General features: G+C 39.7%; 1 protein-coding gene across 5 annotated transcripts in view; it reads left to right on the forward strand.

Moving 5' to 3' along the window:
• The first annotated feature begins 5550 nt into the window (after positions 1–5550).
• LOC121523424 (NLR family CARD domain-containing protein 3-like) overlaps positions 5551–18752 on the forward strand; it is a 51425-nt gene continuing 38223 nt past the window's right edge. Inside the window, exons 1-7 of one of the 5 annotated variants that reach the window (XM_041808328.1) lie at positions 5552–5753; positions 10897–11013; positions 13307–13417; positions 14907–14985; positions 15215–15431; positions 15621–17427; positions 17812–17985. In XM_041808328.1, the coding sequence (XP_041664262.1) occupies positions 10898–11013; positions 13307–13417; positions 14907–14985; positions 15215–15431; positions 15621–17427; positions 17812–17985 (2504 nt within the window). In that variant the 5' untranslated portion in view covers positions 5552–5753; position 10897. Of the gene's footprint in view, positions 5754–9133; positions 11014–13306; positions 13418–14906; positions 14986–15214; positions 15432–15620; positions 17428–17811; positions 17986–18752 lie in introns of those variants that run through there. The other 4 variants (XM_041808325.1, XM_041808327.1, XM_041808329.1 and 1 more) reach the window with 4 other exon arrangements.

Raw genomic sequence — 18752 nt, forward strand, 5'->3', positions numbered from 1 at the left:
CCCATCCATTACTTATGGAGTACAGCTGTGCTTGAATTATTTTGAGAGCCATCAGAATTCAAATTAATTTGAAATAGAGGAGGTGTCAGAGATAGACAGGAGGCTTTACGGGGCTGCTTCTTCAGCATTTGCTCTGCCATGCAGCAGAATTACTAATGTGAAAATAAGCTTTATTGAAAAAAAGAAAAGCTTTGCCTTCAGGCTTGAGTGGGGCTGAAAAAGTAGATTAGGATGGTTATTACTTAATTTACATTATCCTTTCAAATTAAGGGTTAGAGGCTGGATTTCAATTTCCTTTTATCTAACACATTCTATGTAATAATAACCTGAAGTCTTTTTTTTTTTTTACTTCTTCCCTTTCTTTAAAGGCGCAATATCTGAAACATGCAACACTGATATGAAAACACAGAGTAAAGTCCACTTCAGTGCCCACAACTTCTTAATTGCAAACAGAGTGCTGGTTAGCTTGCCAGGATGAATGAGTGTTATTTTTACAATCCCCATCTGCCACACCACCAGACCAACTGAGGCATGCTGTGTGGAAATGAGTTTCCCCGTAATCAAGCAGTCTGTCCTCTTGGTGTGTTTAATAGGGTGGAGGAATAAGAAGTTGCAAATTTTTTATATTATATGCAATTACTGCCTGATAGTTTAAGGACTGATTTGAATTGGATCAGATTTGATCTGAGAATACCCTGACTACAGGTCATGTCCCACTTTGTAAAGATCCAAAATACAATTTCTGCTAATTTTGCATAAAAATTATGCTATAATTTAATGTACAAGCTTTCACAGCTGAGACTGGATAGACTCTATATACAACAACTGTTTCCTGGGTTCCTCACCAGTAAAAAGTTTATGGAAGAGTGGCAAAGAGAAAGACAATGTTTAAGAAAGGTCAGGTCAGGTATGGGAGTATATGCCAGTTCAGCACTTCGCCATGTCAACCTGCTCTGGACTTCTGATTACCATCCTCCAGGCCCATGTCCCATCTCTGCAAGCATCCTCCCAGCTGCCACCTCCACGACGCATGAGGTTGCTTCCTGTGTCTGGACCAGCCTGGTCCTGGGCACCCAGTGAGATGGATCAGGCTTTGGAAAGCATGCTAAGTGCCTGTAAAAGTACAGCTGCCATTTCCATATCAGGCAGGTGACCCTTCCCCTCCTCCCTCTCCTTAGCAGATTAGCATTAGGCACATGGTCTTGTCAACAATTCCCAGTGATGAACACAAAGGGGTCCAGTTGGGGCCTCTGACCAACAGTCAACATCCAGGCCGCACAAGAGTATGGCAAGACTAGAAGGACCAAAGACCAAAAGACTCAAGTCCCTCTCACCATTCACAGACATAGATTTGACAGCAGCATCCAAGGCAACCCCAAATGCCTTGATCTGTGTTTTGGCCCAGTAGACATGCATCCTCAACGCTTCAGACACCTCAGTCAGCAAGTTAAGAGCTCCCACAGGGACATCTATAGTCTCAGCAAGGATCAGAGTATCATCAGCAAAGTCCAGATCAGTAATCTGGACATCGCCAAATGACACAGCTAGCTGCCCCTGTCACCCACCCCATTATCCAGTCCATACAGGTACTCAAGAGCTTTGGGGCTAAGACACACCCCTGTCTCACCCCAGAATCAACTGCACTCACAGTGCGAGAATATAGGGCAGACGTCAGCTGGATGAGTGAACATGGGATCCCACAGAACTATCTACTCACCAAGTCAAAAGCCTTCAGGAAGTCAACATGCTGCAAGCAACTCTCTGTTGAAGAAAACTCATATTAAACCTTGACAGTAGTTTGCCAAATGGCAAGGCATGTTGGAGACTCCATGGTCATGTGGGAGAAAGTTCTTTGGTTTGATGAGACCAAAATGGTGTTTTTTGGCCAGAAGCAAAGGAGGAAACAAAACATTGCATATCACCACAAACACACCATTCCCACTGTGAAGCACGATGATGGCAGCATCATACTGTAGGGATGCTTCTCAGCAGAAGGTTCTGAAAGGCTTGTAAAGGTAGAGGGGAAAAGGAATGTGGAAAAAAATAGGAAAATCCTGGAGGAAAGTCTTATGCAGTCTGCAAGAAAGCTATGGCTTGGGAGACGATTTATTTTCCTGCAGGCTAACGACCCGAAGCATACAGAAAAAGCTACACAGAAATGGTTTAAAGACAACAAGGTGAATGGATCAGGTCAAAGCCAAGACCTCAATCCAATACTTGAAAAGAGTTGTTCGTGCCTGATCCCTCTGTAAGGTGACAGAGCTTGAGCAGTTTTGCGGAAAATAATGGAGTAAAATTGCAGTGTCCAGCTGTGCAAGCCTGATTGAGACCTATCCACACAGACTCAGTGCTCTGAGTGTAACCAAAGGCCCATCTATTAAATACTGGCCTGAAGAGGGGGATTTTATGCAGTCAACTATTTTACATTACATATATTTGTTTAACTGACATTATACCTTGTAAATCTGTTTTAACTGTTACAGTAAATGTTTTTTTCAGTATTCTTAATGTCAAAAAGCCAAATTATGCTGACCATGGCTATTTTATAAAATCAATACATGTGTAAAACATTTAAGGAGATTAATAGATTTTTTATAGGCAATGTATGGCAATCTTCTGTGGACTTTGACTGTAAGAATTTCTTACACCAGAGTTTGGGATGACGATTAAGATGATGGAGGAGAAGAAAGCAGAAATAGGGAGCAAGAAATGAGGATGATAAGGAGAAGAAAGCAGAGACAGGGAACAAGATGAGAATGATGGAGAAGAAGTTAGCAGGGATAGAGAGCAAGAAGGCGAGGATGATGGAGGAGGAGAAGAAAGCAGGGACAAAGAGCGAGGTGAGGATGTTGGAGGTGAAGATTACAGGGACAGAGAGTGAGATGAGGATGTTGGAGGAGGACAAAGCAGAGCCAAAAAGTCACAAATCATAAAAGACAGCAGATAGATGAAGATTGAAATTAAATATGGAAACATTGGCAGTTTCTCATTAGCCCTGTGTCGTGTAGCAATTCATAGGCTAAATCATCAAAATGAGGCTATTTGTATGACAGACACAATAGTCTGCAGAGATTTCCCTAAAACTGACTGTAGGTACATGCGTCATCTTATCCACTCTGCAGGTGATCGAACCTTAAACATCGAGGGTGAGAGTTGGAGTTCGAAAAGAAAAAATACAAGGAGGGAGAAAATGGTAAAAAAAAAAAAAAAAAAAGTAAAAAAAAAAAAAAACTCTTATGAGGCAACACAAAGCGTGTAATAGTCATTAGCTGAGGGGGCATCGGGACTAAAAACAGATTATGCAGCTACCTCTTGCATTACTTAATTAAAAACTCACTGATCTGGTCCCTTCAGGGCTGTGAGTTCAGATGAAGAGAGGCGTTCAATGCTTCTTCTGAGGACGGCAACATGCTGACAGAAAACTTCACCTCTGACAGTCTCAAAGCAAGACGGAGATTAATACGACTGAAGGTGTGGGAGACAGTTTGTAAGAATACAGAGAAAATAAGTAAGATGGATAAATGACATCCGTAAATCTGACTTATTCACTGTCATTGCTCTTTGATTTAGCTCTTTCTGCTTCTTCCTCTTCTTCTCTGCATCACCCTCTATACTTTTTTCTTCTCTTTTTCTGCTACCCATTTTCCCTGTTTCTGCATCTCCCTCTTCTCTTTCTTTGCAACTTACTCTTCTCTTTCTTTTTCTGCATTTCACTCTCATCTTTTGTGTTTTGTCCTTTATTTGACAGACTATCTGGTTGCTTTCTCTTTTACTTCTCCTGCCTTCCTTTCTCTTTTTTAAATTATAGGAGAGGAACAAAATAATAATTTAAGATTAAAAAAAATTAAAAAGTGATGGGTTCATTAAGGTAACAGTGAGTATATATCGGTGTGTTATAGAATAGAGAAGTGATAGTGGCAACATTGAAATAATAGTTTGATGGAGAAGTGAGGTGTATAGTAGTGGGACTGAGATCAACTGTATTTGCATCATTATCTTTATTAGAAATTTGAAAAAAATGGAAAGAACAATCAAACAAACACAAAAACCAATGATAAAAAAATAGTAACAACTGGTATAATAATGGTAATTATAACAACAACAGCAACAAGTAGAAGTAAAGACAGAGGAGAAAAACACACAAAGAGAAAAAACAACAAAAAATAAGACAAATAATAAATTCTAAAGTATTGTAACCTTGCAAATATAAATTGAAAAATGACTTGTGATGGTCTGTTTTTGTAGGTCAGACATGGGCATCATGTGCTACTTATATCCATCTGTTTCACTGTCTGGTGGGGGGTTGAACATTAAGTCAGGACAATTACGCAGGACAATTATTAAATAGAAAAAAGTATAACACTTAACATATTACAATGGATGGCATTAATAAGACATTACAATAAATCAAGATTATAAAGGTGTCACAGTTCGTTTTTGAATACATGTGTAAGCAGTATGAAGTAGTTTTACTATGTACTAGTTGAGAAATCAATTCAAAGTACACTAAATACTCATATTCATACGATTTCACCAACTTTGAAGTCCAGGAAAATATTTTTTTTCCTGTAAGTACATGATGAAACATACATCATTGTAAAGAGTACACCCTGGACTATAGGTGCAAGCAGTTTGAAATACTTTCACTGTGTACTTTTTGAGTAATCTACACTAAAAGTACCTGAAATATTACCATATTCACCAACTTTGAAGTCCAGTAAAACACTTTTTTTTCCATAAGTACCTGATGAAAATTTCTTCAACCCAACCCATTTCAGGTTCTTTGAGAGAGGATTGCTCAAAAAGTACACAGTAAAGGTACTTCATACTACCATATCCACCAACTTTGAGGTCCAATAAAATATTTTTTCCCATTAAGTACCTGATAAAACTTACATCATTCTAAAGAGTACACCCTTGACTATATGGGCAAACGATGAAGTACTTTTACTGTGTACTTTTTGAGTTATTCTCTGTCAAAATACCCGAAATACAACCATATTCACCAACTTCGAAGTCCAGTAAAATACTTTTTTCCCATAAGTACCTGATGAAACTTACTTCAACCCAACCCATTTCAGGTTCTTTGAGAGAGGATTACTCAAAAAGTACACAGTAAAGGTACTTCATACTGCTTGCACATATAGTTCAGGGTTTACTCTTTACAACGATGTAAGTTTCATCAGGTACTTATGGAAAAACAGTATTTTTATTGGACTTCAAAGTTGGGGAAATTGTATGAATATGAGTATTTAGTGTACTTTGAATTGATTTCTCAACAAGTACACAGTAAAGGTACTTCATACTGCTTACACATGTATTCCAAAACGTACTTTCTACGGTGATGTATGTTTCATCAGGTACTTACGGAAGGAAATGATTTCCTTTCCCTTTAAATGACGGTCAAAGGGCGGTGGGGGGGGGGGAGGGGGGATAAGCCAGGCCGGCATTTAGCGTCCTCCGACGTTATTTGAAATGATATCACAACACATCCAGTTCAGTCATGTTGAAATTGAGGTATTTTAGAGCCAACGCTAAGATAAGGCTTTTTTATTTGACACTTTTTATGGCAGGGAAAATATAATCGTCCAGCCTGCCTCTCACCCCTTCTCAGGCTGTCAAGTCGAACATTTACCGTAAAGCTCCTAATAGGTGCGCACTTAAAATCTGGGGCGGCTGAGTTGACCACGGGAATCGGAGGACCGGCTGGCTTGACCGCAGTGTTGCGAGTGACGCAGATGTCTTGAACGGTGGTAAGTGACATATTTCAATGTTTTAAAGACTCACAATTAGTTTAATTTAAGTGCTTTGTCTGCTACAAGCTAACAACGACTCGTGGGGTTTATTATGTGACAGTTTAACTGCGCTAACGAAATCAGTCGAAAACGCTGCTTTAAATGCTTTTAAAGTCTAAAAAGTACTGGTTATGAGTCACAGTACTTCGCCGAAAAACATTTGACATTTAAAGTAGAGTAAATATGTAGTAAAGTAGCAAAAAATGCCTCAGAGGCGGACTAACGTACGGGGAGGCAGGGGATTTCCCCGGTGGGCTGATGGGCCAGTTGGCCAGGCAAGAAGGGAGCAAAAGCACGACTATGGCCCAAAGTGTTGTGGACACAGGGGATGGGGCTGGGCTACTGTGATACGCTATGCCTGTGTTTTTTTTGTGAGGAAGTTGAGGAATTTCACCTGCCGTTTCCTCAGGCTGTTGCGTCTGTCTCTTGTCAATCACATAGCAGTGACATGACTCATGAGCGGGTCAGTGTGAGAGAGTTGAGAGAGAAAGGGGAAAAAAACGTCCGAGGAAGGTGCAGCAACTAGCGGAAAAATTACCGACTAGTTTGGTGGTCGTTCAGGCTCAGCCATCAACAGCAGACAAGGATCTGATTTTGCTTTAGCCAGCATCAGCAGCGTTAGCAGCAGTGAGCCTCGACAGCTGGAAACTCCCAGACATGCTCCTGAGTCCAGCAATCAGTCTGCCCCAGAGTCTGAGACGACGGAGCAGGTTACAACGTGGTCTCAAGAGCGGAGTCAATGAACCAGCGACGTAATGGTAAGTCATGGTTGGGACTTGGTGATGTTTTACATGAAAATGCCCATTTGGCTCATTCTAGTTTGCTTTTAATGATCTTAATGAGGCAGTGATAGCTAGCCTAATATTAGCTTTTACAGAGTCCAAAATAGCACTATTCAGTGTTTCCTGTATTTGTTAACGTGCCTATAGATAATGTTACTGTCTCTTTGAAATTAACCTGTGTGTATTAGGCCTGTCTGAAATGAGGAAAAACTACAATGTGCTGTAACCCTGATCAATTAAAAATTCAAGTCATTAAGGCATAACAAGATATAATTTGTTACCACGTTTGAATTAGCCTTCTTATTTATCTTGGTTCAGACTGTCTTGGCAAGTTAATATTGGGATGATGATGATGCAGGAATAATAAAAAATTAATAAGTAAAACAAATAATTTGTGCTGCCCTGGTGTGTATGTGCAAGGCTTAATAAGGTGTTATATATCCTTACTTCATGTCATGTACATGCTGATATGAAAATCAACTATTAATGTTGACTGAAAGTGTTGTTGCACTGATTAACTAGCGTGATTAACAACACCAATCTCTTACTTAGACTGAAGATGATCCAGATGTGGTAGGTAACGAGAGGCCTCACAGCAGAAATGATGATGATACCCAGAGCAAAACAGGAGAGCAACTGGCAGAACGGTCTCAGGAACCCATATAGAGCACCAGTATGATTATGGTGAGGTTAATGACCATGATGCTTCTTTGGCTTTTTTGCTATTTTGCTGTATGCACTGACTTGTGCACTAATGTTTAATACTGCCATCTTTATATTTTGTTGATAACTTCAATAATAGGTACACCATATTTTTTGTCTCTCATACAGATAGACCAGCATATATGTTCCAGAGGGGGCTCCAGGGAGGACTGTGGCCCCACTGCAGAGGTGGAAAAGTACCAGACTATTGTACCCAAGTAAAAGTACAATTACTCTGGTTAAAATTTACTTAAGTAGAAGTTAAAGTACTACTCAAGTAAAAGTAAAAAGTAGATCATTTAAAATTTACTCAAAGTACTGAGTAGCTACTTTTGATACCCAAAGGGCTTTCACAGTGAAATATGACCTGTCCTTAATGTGCAATAACAAGAAGAAAATATGGAGCTCCAACCAGGTTATTTGATATGTTTGACCTAACCTAAAGTACAATGCAACAGCTGTTTAGGGAGGAAATATGGAATCATTCTCTTGCTATATGCATGTACTGACCGTCATGTGTTGTAAAAGCCAAACGACTGGTCATTTTCATGTCGACTGAAAGCTTGGACCTCCTTTTGGCTTTTAGTGTGTATTTTTTCACTCAGTACTTGATGCTTTTTAAAATGTAATTAGGAACAATACTTTACTCAAGATTTTAGTACAAGTACACAAAAAAGCTACTCAATTACAGTAATTTGAGTAAATGTAATTAGTTACTTTCTACCTCTGCCTCATTGTCAACATAAACCACTTCAACCCAGCCTTCATAATCTACACATGGATGAGAACTTTGTATACTGTTATGTTGTTGAGTTTCAATGTACCATGCATCCCTTACTTTTATACCACACAATCAAGAGGGGGGTAGTTGGAGACAGACTGGCACTAACTGACTCTTGTTTCTTGGGAAGGACCAAAAAAGCAGAGGAACAGTGCTTAAGTAAGGAGAATCAAGTGAATGTCCTTCACCTTCCAAGTTTTTAGTTTTCAAATGTCAGTTTACTGTTTTCAGTTTACTTTTCATTTTCATAAATGCTCTGTGTTAAGTTTTTTAATGCACTTGTAGTTAGCTTTGTTAATCTATTCTTAAATAAAATGTCTTTTAAAATGGCTTCTTGTTGTAATTATGTTGCCTTTCAGCGGTTTATTCAGGGTGTAGATAGTGTAATTTTAATGTCCAACAGCCTGGCAAATTGATAGGGTCTTATATTATTAAATCAGTGATCTGTAGGCATAAAAAATACTGCATAGGTATACAGGGCTCCAGACTAACTTTTTTTTACTAGGAGCACAGTGGCCCCTAACTTAAAATTTTCGGGGCACAAGCAGAAGATTTAGGGGCGCACACTGTAAATTGACTTGCAAAGTAAATATTCACATTTAATGCAACAGGGAGTGGAGTTGCACTTCCATTACACAGGTCACATTTTATTAGGGCCCTATGAAATCTGTTTTTTCCAAATTCCGTTTTAATGTTTTTTGGAATTCCGTTTTTTAACCTTTCCACTAATGATACCATAAGAAAGAGTGTCCTGTTTATGTAAATGAATCAAATGTTCACTAATTAAATAGAAATAACCTTAATTTTATTGAGAAAGGGCCACAGCTGGCCAAGGAGCCGTTGTTTGGATAACCCTGATATAAAATTATTATAACCAGTCAGATATTTCCAAAACTATAAGACACATTCACAAGTATAATCACATCCTAACTTATGTTTAATGTAAATGAAGAAATCTTTCTGTTCTCTCAAACACAGAGTGATAGTAACTTAATAAGAAGATCACATTAAAGTTAAATAGTTAAAAGTAAACCTGTTACCTAAACTTTTCTTTACTCTCTCAGTATGTACCAGTTCATGCAGTTTGATGCTGCATTGTTCTACTCCTGACTGTAACTTTTTTCTCCTCATCTCTCTCCATCCTCGCTGTCTGTCCATCTGCCTCATATCAGACCGCTAATACTGACATGTATCGGCTTGTTAAATAACCACAGGGAACTACAGTATCTACAGGATGAATTATTAAGCTAACTGTTACTCAAATTTAACATCAGTTAGACTTCATAAAATCTCAAGTCCGTCCAACTTGATTTTGAGCCTCCAAAGGTTGAGCGGTGTACCTTAGCGTGAAGTGAGGCACACCACTCAGGTGGTGTGGTGAAGTAAAATAACTCGAAGCACGGATGAGTTTTCTTGAAGGTGCAACATTAAGTCCCATGGTTCTGCCTCGTATTGAGCTACATGATGTTTGCCGGTGTTTTGTAAAACTGCTTTGACATGCTGTTATTGTTTAGGAGGGGGTGGGTAGAGTGTTTGTGAGTGAGGGACAAGTTGTGCCCACTTTAGTGGGCTTCAACCCAAGGAATATATATTCCTCAGATATATGTTCCACTTTCTAAAAAAACCCACAGCATTTCAGTCAAATTCATTCAATTTCCGCATTAAATTGTAAATTCTGTTTTTATTGACCAATTCTACGATTCCGTTAACGCTGAAATCGTAGGGCCCTAAGACAGGAAAGCTAGGGGAGAGTGAATCTGAAGCAGTAGCAATCTTTAACAAGCTAATGTTAGTGTAACCTGTGTGTGTGTGTCGGGGTGTGTGTGTGTGTGTGTGTGTGTATGTCCTCTGCGTTGTGTTCTTGGTATAGAGACCACTCAGGAAACAGCATGTGGGCTCTGGATATTAACTCTGTTTATAGACAAAAAAATGAAAAAATCCTCAGTGTGTTTCAGTGTTTCTCGTCTACAGCACACATCTCCCTCTGATCATGCTGGAAACAGCTTTTTAACAGTATTCCTTATCTGACAAGCAGTGAAATAAAATGTACATATTTTAGACTTTTGAATTAATATTGACACAAAAAACATCAATAAGATATTTGAAGGAAAAACACCTATAAAATAAACAATTATGACACCAAATTATTTATAATTTGAAGCCAAAACCCTCTATTTTTTAGCCATTTAATCATTTAAATAACACATGCATTTGTATGCATTTAAGTTTGCTTTAGCAGCTCTCAATACAAACATAAAAATGCAGCTGCCTAAACATGAAATATGATCTAATTATAACAGCTTAATATCATTATTAAAACACAGAAAAACATCCTCATACCTGTGTTCATAGACAAAAAATAAAAAATCCTCAGTGTGTTTCAGTGTTTCCCGTCTGCAGCACACATCTCCCTGATAAAAGAGCACACATGCGTCAAAACGGGAGTTTCCCACCTAGCATTAGCTCTTACTTTCAGAACAAAACACGTTATAACTTCAGTTAGCAACTTCACAAAATTACAAAACGGGCACAGAATGAACTACATCTACAATGCATATACACACACACACACTGAGGCTCCAAAACATAGGCAGGAAAGAAGAAAATGACTTGGAACATAAAATAAGACCAAAAATGAGTGTTGTGGTGAAATTCACAAGCTGCAACTTTATCATCTGCTACATTAGCATGACTAACCCTGTTCCTTACAGTATAGTAGTATTAGCTTAATACTAGCCTATGGACTCCATTTATAGAAATGGGTGAAATATGACGGTCTAATCAAATCGTATGTTTTTTCTAAATGTTGCTTTAACCTGTGCTTTGTATGTATCAGGATGCAGATACAGAATCCAGACTCTCCTAAACTCAGCATGATGCCCTTAAAGGGTCATCAGCATTTGGATACCAGCATTAATGCTAAAGAGAAAACAGAAGAACCTGGTGGTGATAGGTAAGAACTGAAAACTAAGGTTAATTATCCGTCTCTGTAGAAGAAGTCTTGGCCCAGGGTTTTATGGGATGCTGTAAAATGCCATTCAAGCTGTGTCTCATTTAATGGGTAGCATCCTTCAAAGGACCAAGCTTCAGAGGAATCCAGTCTCTGTATGGATCACTCAGGCACAACTAAAATAAGACAGCCCTCTCACCTTGCAAAAAATCATTGCTGTATGATGCCTCATGTGCTTGTAAATGGTACAGCACAGGCTGGAACAAGTGATCCTGTCAACAGTTATCGTTATGAATTAATACAAACACTTATCTGAGGATATTTTGTAGGCTTTCTCACACTAATTAGCTCTGCTGTAGTCAGGAAGGTACAGGCTACATTTCCCTAAGTCAGCTGTTATTTTAGTATTTTATCAATGAGGTTGAAAATGATGAATAATGTTTCATAAAACTTGTTGAGTTGATTTTTTTTAGATTATTCAGACGTCTGGAAGGGTCCAACGAGGAGCCTGACACAGATTAAACTGATTTTGAGAACATGAAGATTTTTGCACAGCTCTCTCTTGCTCTATCTCACTCACTTGCTCTACCTCACTCACTTTTTTTTTCTCAAACAACCAATCATTTGGCTAGGGTGTGGATGTTATTTTGGTCAACCAAGTTTTTCTTTGGTTGACTACAGGTCTTAAAGGTACAGTGTGTAGAATTTGGCAGCATTTGGCCGAACAGAAACGGTGTAAATGGGATATAATGTTTATATATTTATGTGAAGTATGTTAAAATAAGTGTCCAATCATCCCCTTAAAACTTTCATTTTCCTTTTACAAAGTTAGAAAAAAAGCTTTTAAAATTTACATTACCGGAGGTCGCGCTCACGGAGGCAGACATAACGAACCACCATGTTGTCTACGGCAACGTTCTGGGGACAGAAAGAACGAAACGCGACTTTTAAATACGAACCCGCCTGCCGGTCCTGAAATCTACCCGGAAGGCAGGCGGAGCTTACAACTGACCTAAAATCTATAAAAATAATGGTTACAAAAATGAATGAATAAACCCTCACCTCGTCACTGCTGTAAATGATGTCCAGCTCACGATCCTTTTTGGTCTTCACAGGCTCTCGTCGCTTAGTGATGTGATGTTTTGGTAACATTCTAAAATCTGAACGCTAGATGTCGCTAAAATTCCAAATTCTACACACTGTACCTTTAATACTTTGTGGTCTAGGAAGATTAGGACCCATATCTCTGCCAACCTGACACTCCAGAAGGATTTGTTTCACACATCCAACTGGAAAACCACTGATAGACAACGACTGGGAAAGGGCAGAGCCTATGGAAAAAACTCAGAGGGTGATTTGATGAACGTTCTCTCTGTCACATCTTTACCGGCCAATCAGAGCAACAAAACACGTGCTGCGTCCCTACCGAGGACTAAACTCCATAGAGAACTGCATAACACGAACCATGGCGACAGTAGACATGACAGTACACAACTTTTGTCGTTTTTGAAAAGAAAACAACTCAATGCTGTTCTTTGTTCTTCCGTTAACAAAAAAAAGGCAAATTCTGATAAAACTGGCGCTTTAGCAGCATCCACGCTAATGTCTTCCCCCATAATTGCACCGGTATCTTGTTGCTGCTTGCATACGTCATGACACTGCTGCACCCAAAGGTACTGCCCTCAACGCTGATTGGTCCTGTCACTTTCTAACCGGGCCCAAACTGTTCAGACGGGAGCTTTGCAAGATGGATTTGCCAGTGAGAAACATGGAAACGGGTGTATCCATCTGCTATGCAAGGTTATATCTCAGCCACATTTGAAGAACACTGAAATGGGACAGCCATCGATGCACTGCTGTGACACAGTTGTTCTGGGATGAAGGATGAAGGCCCTGAATTGGGACACAGCTTATGTCTTTCCAAGCTTTACACATTTTAATATGGTCCATCTCATTGAGGTGGCCATTTTGTCCAAGTTTCTGATTGATTTCTGTTTGCTTCGTCCTTCCTCCTACCAATGGTAGGTGTCTATGTCACATAAGCCCCGCCTTTTCAGAAAAGATTTTTCAAGGCAGATGTCCGTTTGAGCTGATTAAAAAAAGTAAAATGCAGATTTTTATCGGTTTGGCTCAAATGTCAGAAATAACACCAGCATCGACGTGTTTTATAATAATTCACTCATATACCTCAGTTTAACGCTGAAAAAAAATGTTAAAAGTGTTCACTACTTCTTTAATGTTGAGGGACCCATGCCAATGCTTCGATTAATCAGCTCTTTGTTTTCTTCTGTATCAGCACTCAGGAGCAGAGACCAGACTCTCCTAATCCCAGCTGTGTGTCCATGAAGAGTGACCAGTCTAAAGTCCTTTCTATTAATTTTAAAAATGAACGTCCCTCACCTGAAAGGTAATTGGAAACTGAAGCTAGCTGTTATTGCATGCTTTTTAAAATGCTTGTCTCTTCCTAGAACTTGATAGTATATTAAATGAACAACAATGAATTAGTCCTTTGTGATGTCACCGGATTTATTTTTAACACAGTGGGCAATCAGGATTTTTTTGGCTTTAGTGCATGTTTTTGTAAATTTCACAGCAAGGGGACTCTCAATCAAAACAGAAACAAAAGATGAAGAGCAGGGATCCACCATGTCCTGCCTTTTTTAACATTGTGGGGGGTTTTTTGTTTGTTGTTTTTTTTTTAACACACTGCTTGCTTGGGGTGTCTACTAAACAGTAATCCAATGATTTAATTTTATATATGAATTTATAAAATTTGAAAAGATGTTAACTGGCCTAACCATTGCCACCAACCATACCTAGCAACCCTTCCCCATTGAGATTTTCAGCAGTTTGCTGATTTGTTAGGGCATTTTCACAACAAAGACTCCTCATCCAACTACCAGAGTGGCACATCGTTGTTAATTTATATCACCAGCACTAATCTAGCATCTTCTATCGTATGATTTCCTTGTCTTTTGTAAAGGCGTTTTAGCTCCTTTTCCTCAACACCCCAACACCCTCCACCATTCTCTTTCTCTGAAGCCTATCCTCACTCATTTCAATCCAGATTATGGCTTGATAATAGCAATGTCAAAGTATATACTTTAATGACATGTCTTTTTATTTTTTTTATTTTAAAGTCATACAGAGGTGAATTGTTTCCTGATCTCTGGAAAGTTTGTGCATCATAACACTGCAGTGCACTTCTATCAGCTCTCTCACATGCTAAACTAGTCTTTACTTTAATTTTCCTGAGCTATTACCTTCCTCATCATTAGATGTTTAATGCAATAAGGCCCATTTGCACGGAAAGGGTTGTTTTTTCCCACATAACTGCATATGAGCTCAGCATCTCTGTGCACTGGTATGTAGGTGCCGTAATAGGCCAACATCACACATCACTACGCAGAGACAGACCCATATTCAAACATGTTTACACAGCATCAGCAAGAGCAACTAAATCATGATTTCTCAGTGAATTCTAACAGCAATGACACATCTCCTGTATTATCTTGTTCAATCTTAGCACAGAGATCTGCTTTAAAGAGAGCTTACTTTGATTGGGGATTGTGGAGCATGTATATCATTTAGGTAATTCAATGGTGACTCGGCACAACAGCCATAGATTTGAAAACTTCATGACTAATGAGATGAGTCAGATTAGTTCATTCTCCACCATTATTGTTGGCAAATGTAGTATCATAAGTCCTGCCTCTTCCTGGTTTGGATATGCTAATAAGGGAGAAGTGACAGAGACGACTGCTGAGAAAAGCACATCCTACATTGGTTTTGAATGGATGTGTGAGTTCTGCCAGCACAAAAAAGAAAAAAAACATGGCAGCTCTGGACACAGGCCCTAAGCTGTGTTATCGTCCTTAAACTTTGTTTCTCTACAGAGGGCAGCAGGAGGGTTCTGGAGTCCCCAGAGATAAGTCAACCCAGCATCATCAAACAGACCTTCACTTGATATTTAAGGTGTGTACAAAAATGTATTGAAATTAAAAAAAAAAAAAAAAAAAGGTTTAATGCAAAATTGTGAAAAAAATTGATGTTTATATATTGGCCTAAAATTGCTGAAATCAGTGGGATAAAGATTAAGTTTCTTGTAGTAGTTGAACCATATCATGTTTAAAAGCAGATGGAAAATGGCCATGATGTTCTACCAGTTTTTATATTAAATCTTTAGTTCATCCATCTTTTCCAGATACTGGATGAGAACCCTGGCGTTTTTAAGAATGAGCTGGAGAGGATTTTTGGGGTTCTCAGTCCAGATAATCCAGCATCAGAGCATCAGATTGAGGAGATGTTTGATGGGGAGGATGAAGAGCAGAGGTCAGAGATCAGAGCTGCTTTCCTGAAGATCACTGAGCACCTCCTGAGAAACAATAAGCAAGAGGCGCTGGCCAACCATCTGCAGAGCAGTAAGATTTTAAGTGATCAAATAATGAAATTTAGGCAACATATCCCAACATTAATGTTCACATGATGCACACATCTATATCAGATGTTTTTTCCAACCGTGATTATCTAAGATTAGGTGCTAGTGAAAGACAAATATCCAGCCACATGAAGGACCTGGTACTGATTGAATTTGTTTTCTGTCTCTTAAGTGACTGCTGGTGGAGTCTGCCAAGGAAAACTTAAGTCTAACCTGAGGAACAAGTTCAAGTTTATGTTTGAGGGGGTTGCCACTGCAGGAAAACCAACGCTCCTAAAGGATATCTTCACAGAGCTCTTCCTCACAGAGGGAGGAACTGAAGAGGTCAATGAGGAGCATGAGGTCATACAGATTGAAACAACCTCTAGGAAAGCCCACAGACCAGAAACAGCCTTCAAACTAGAGGACATCTTCATAGCCTTACCAGGAGAAAATAAACCAATCAGAACAGTGATGACAAAGGGAGTTGCTGGTATTGGGAAAACAGTCTTAACAAAGAAGTTCACTCTGGACTGGGCTGAAAACAAAACCAACAAGGACATCCTGTTCACATTCCCATTCACTTTCAGAGAGCTGAATGTGCTGAAAGAGAAGAAGTTAAGCTTGGTGGACCTTGTTTATCTGTTCTTTCCTGAAACCAAAGAAGCAGAAATCTCTATGTTTAAAGGGCCCCAGGTTGTGTTCATCTTTGACGGTCTGGATGAGTGTCGACTTCCTCTGGACTTCAGCAACAGTGAGATCCTGACTGATGTTACAGAGTCAGCCTCAGTGGGTGTGCTGCTGACCAACCTTATCAAAGGGAACCTGCTTCCCTCAGCTCGCATCTGGATAACCACAAGACCTGCAGCAGCCAATCACATCCCTTCTTCCTGTGTTGACAGGGTCACAGAGGTCCGGGGGTTCACTGATGAACAGAAGGAGGACTACTTTAAGAAGAGGTTCAATGATGAGGAGAGCAAAGTATTCTCTCACATCAGGAAATCACCAAGCCTCAGCATCATGTGTCATATTCCAGTCTTCTGCTGGATCATTGCTACAGCTCTGGAGGATGTGCTAAAGTTCAGAGACCATCTCATGCCAAACACTCTCACTGAGATGTACATCCACTTCCTGGTGGTTCAGTCTAAACGGGAGAATGTGAAGTATAAGGGAGGAGATGAGACGGATCCACACTGGACTCAAGACAGCAGGAAGATGATTGAGACTCTGGGAAAACTGGCTTTTGAGCAACTTCAGAAAGGCAACCTGATCTTCTATGAATCAGACCTGGAACAGTGTGATATTAAGACATTCTCAGAGTACTCAGGACTGTTCACACAGATCTTAAGAGAGGAGAGAGGACTGTATCAGGAAAAAGTGTTCTGCTTCGTCCATTTGACCATTCAGGAGTTTTTGGCTGCTCTTCATGTCCACCTGACATTCACCAATCATGGGGTCCTTCTGCTTTCAAAACAAACATGGTACTCTACATGGTTGTGCTACATTTTGGGGGAAAACAAAGAGCCAACACATTTCTATCAGTCTGCCATAGACCTGGCTTTGGAGAGTGTAAACAGACATCTGGACTTGTTCCTGCGCTTCCTCCTTGGCCTTTCTCTAGAGACCAATCAGCAGCACATAAGAGGTCTACTGACACGGACGGAAGACAGCTCACAAAAGACTAATGAGACCAAAGAGAAAACAATTCAGTACATCAAGAAAAAACTGATGAATGACAACCTGTGTGCTGAGAAAAGCATCAACCTTCTCCACTGTCTTAATGAACTGGAGGATAGTTCTCTAGTAGAGGAGATCCAACAGTCCCTGAAATCAGGACGTCTCTCTGCAGATAAATTGTCCCCTGCTCAGTGGTCAGCTCTGGTCTTTATCTTGCTGTCCTCAAAGGAAGATCTGGAGGTGTTCGACCTGAAGAAATTCTCTGATTCAGAGATGGCTTTTCTGAGGCTGCTCCCAGTGATCAAGGCCTCCAGAAAAGCTCTGTAAGTCCTTTCACAATTATAACTAGAATGGCCGTCTGAGGCGGCAGACCCACGTCTAAGCAGCGCCACTGAGGAGCTCACACTCCCATTGATTACTATGGTGTTCAAAATGCGAAGTCCGAGAAAAACCGAACGGGTGCGCGGATCATCACCAAAATCTAATCGATTCTTCTCTGTCACTATCCCAATATTCAATATTCCCTGAAAGTTTGGTGACGATCCAACTTTCCATTCTCGAGTTATCTTGTACACATACAAACAAACAAAGATACGGAACCCTTTACATAACCCCCTGCTGATTTCATTGGCATGGGAAACAAATAAAGAACATGAATAATATCAGTTATTATGCCTGGTTCTAATTCATTTCTGATTCCTCCTTAGGCTGGGTGGCTGTAAACTGTCAAAAAGAAGCTGTGAAGCTTTGTCCTCAGTCCTCAGCTCCCAGTCCTGTAATCTGACAGAGCTGGACCTGAGCTACAACAACCTACAGGATGAGGGAGTGGAACTTCTGTTTGAAGGGCTAACAAGTCCAAACTGCAAACTGGAGACTCTCCGGTTAGTGTGTAGTTTGTTGAATATACACTTCCAAATTATTATGCAATTTGGATTTAATGTCATTAGCATTCAGTTTGCTATTTTTCAATTAAACTCATGGATGGTATTGTGTCTCAGGGCTCTTTGGATCACTGAAATCAATCTCAGACACCTGTGATAATTAGTTTGCCAATAGAGCCCAATTAAAGGAAAACTTTAAGAGGGACGTTCCACATTATAAAGCAGACCACAGGTTTCAAGCAATACACAAAATGGGAAAGAAAAAGGAAGTGCTGAATAGTGCAATACCTTGGACAAGGTATGAAAACATTAGATACTTCACAAAAACTTAAGCATGATGATCGTACTGTGAAGAAATTTGTGACTCATTCAGAGCACAGATGAGTTTGTACAGATAAAAGTGTAATGAGGAAGGTTTTTGCCCGACAAATTAATTGGATTAAGGCCCCATCGAGAAGAATATTTGAAGATGAATTCAGGAGTATACTCAAAAATTTTTTTATCATATCTGCTTTTCATCAATGTGGAAAAGGCGTTTTGGGGAGTTGTAAACGCTACTGTTTGAAACTGGGTCCCAGCTACTGCTGCCACTGAGTTTATTATGGCTTTTACAGAAAAATCTGATGCTCCTTTACCACCACCACCATCAGCGTTACAGCACCACTTACAGGCATGGCTTATATACTGCTGTGTTTTCAGTGGTTCCTATAATGCAGACATTTCCTGAAACAATCCCGTACTTCCAAAAAACTTTTTTTTTAAACGAA

Source organism: Cheilinus undulatus, linkage group 16 (assembly GCF_018320785.1).
Source record: "Cheilinus undulatus linkage group 16, ASM1832078v1, whole genome shotgun sequence".
NCBI classification, from domain to species: domain Eukaryota; kingdom Metazoa; phylum Chordata; class Actinopteri; order Labriformes; family Labridae; genus Cheilinus; species Cheilinus undulatus.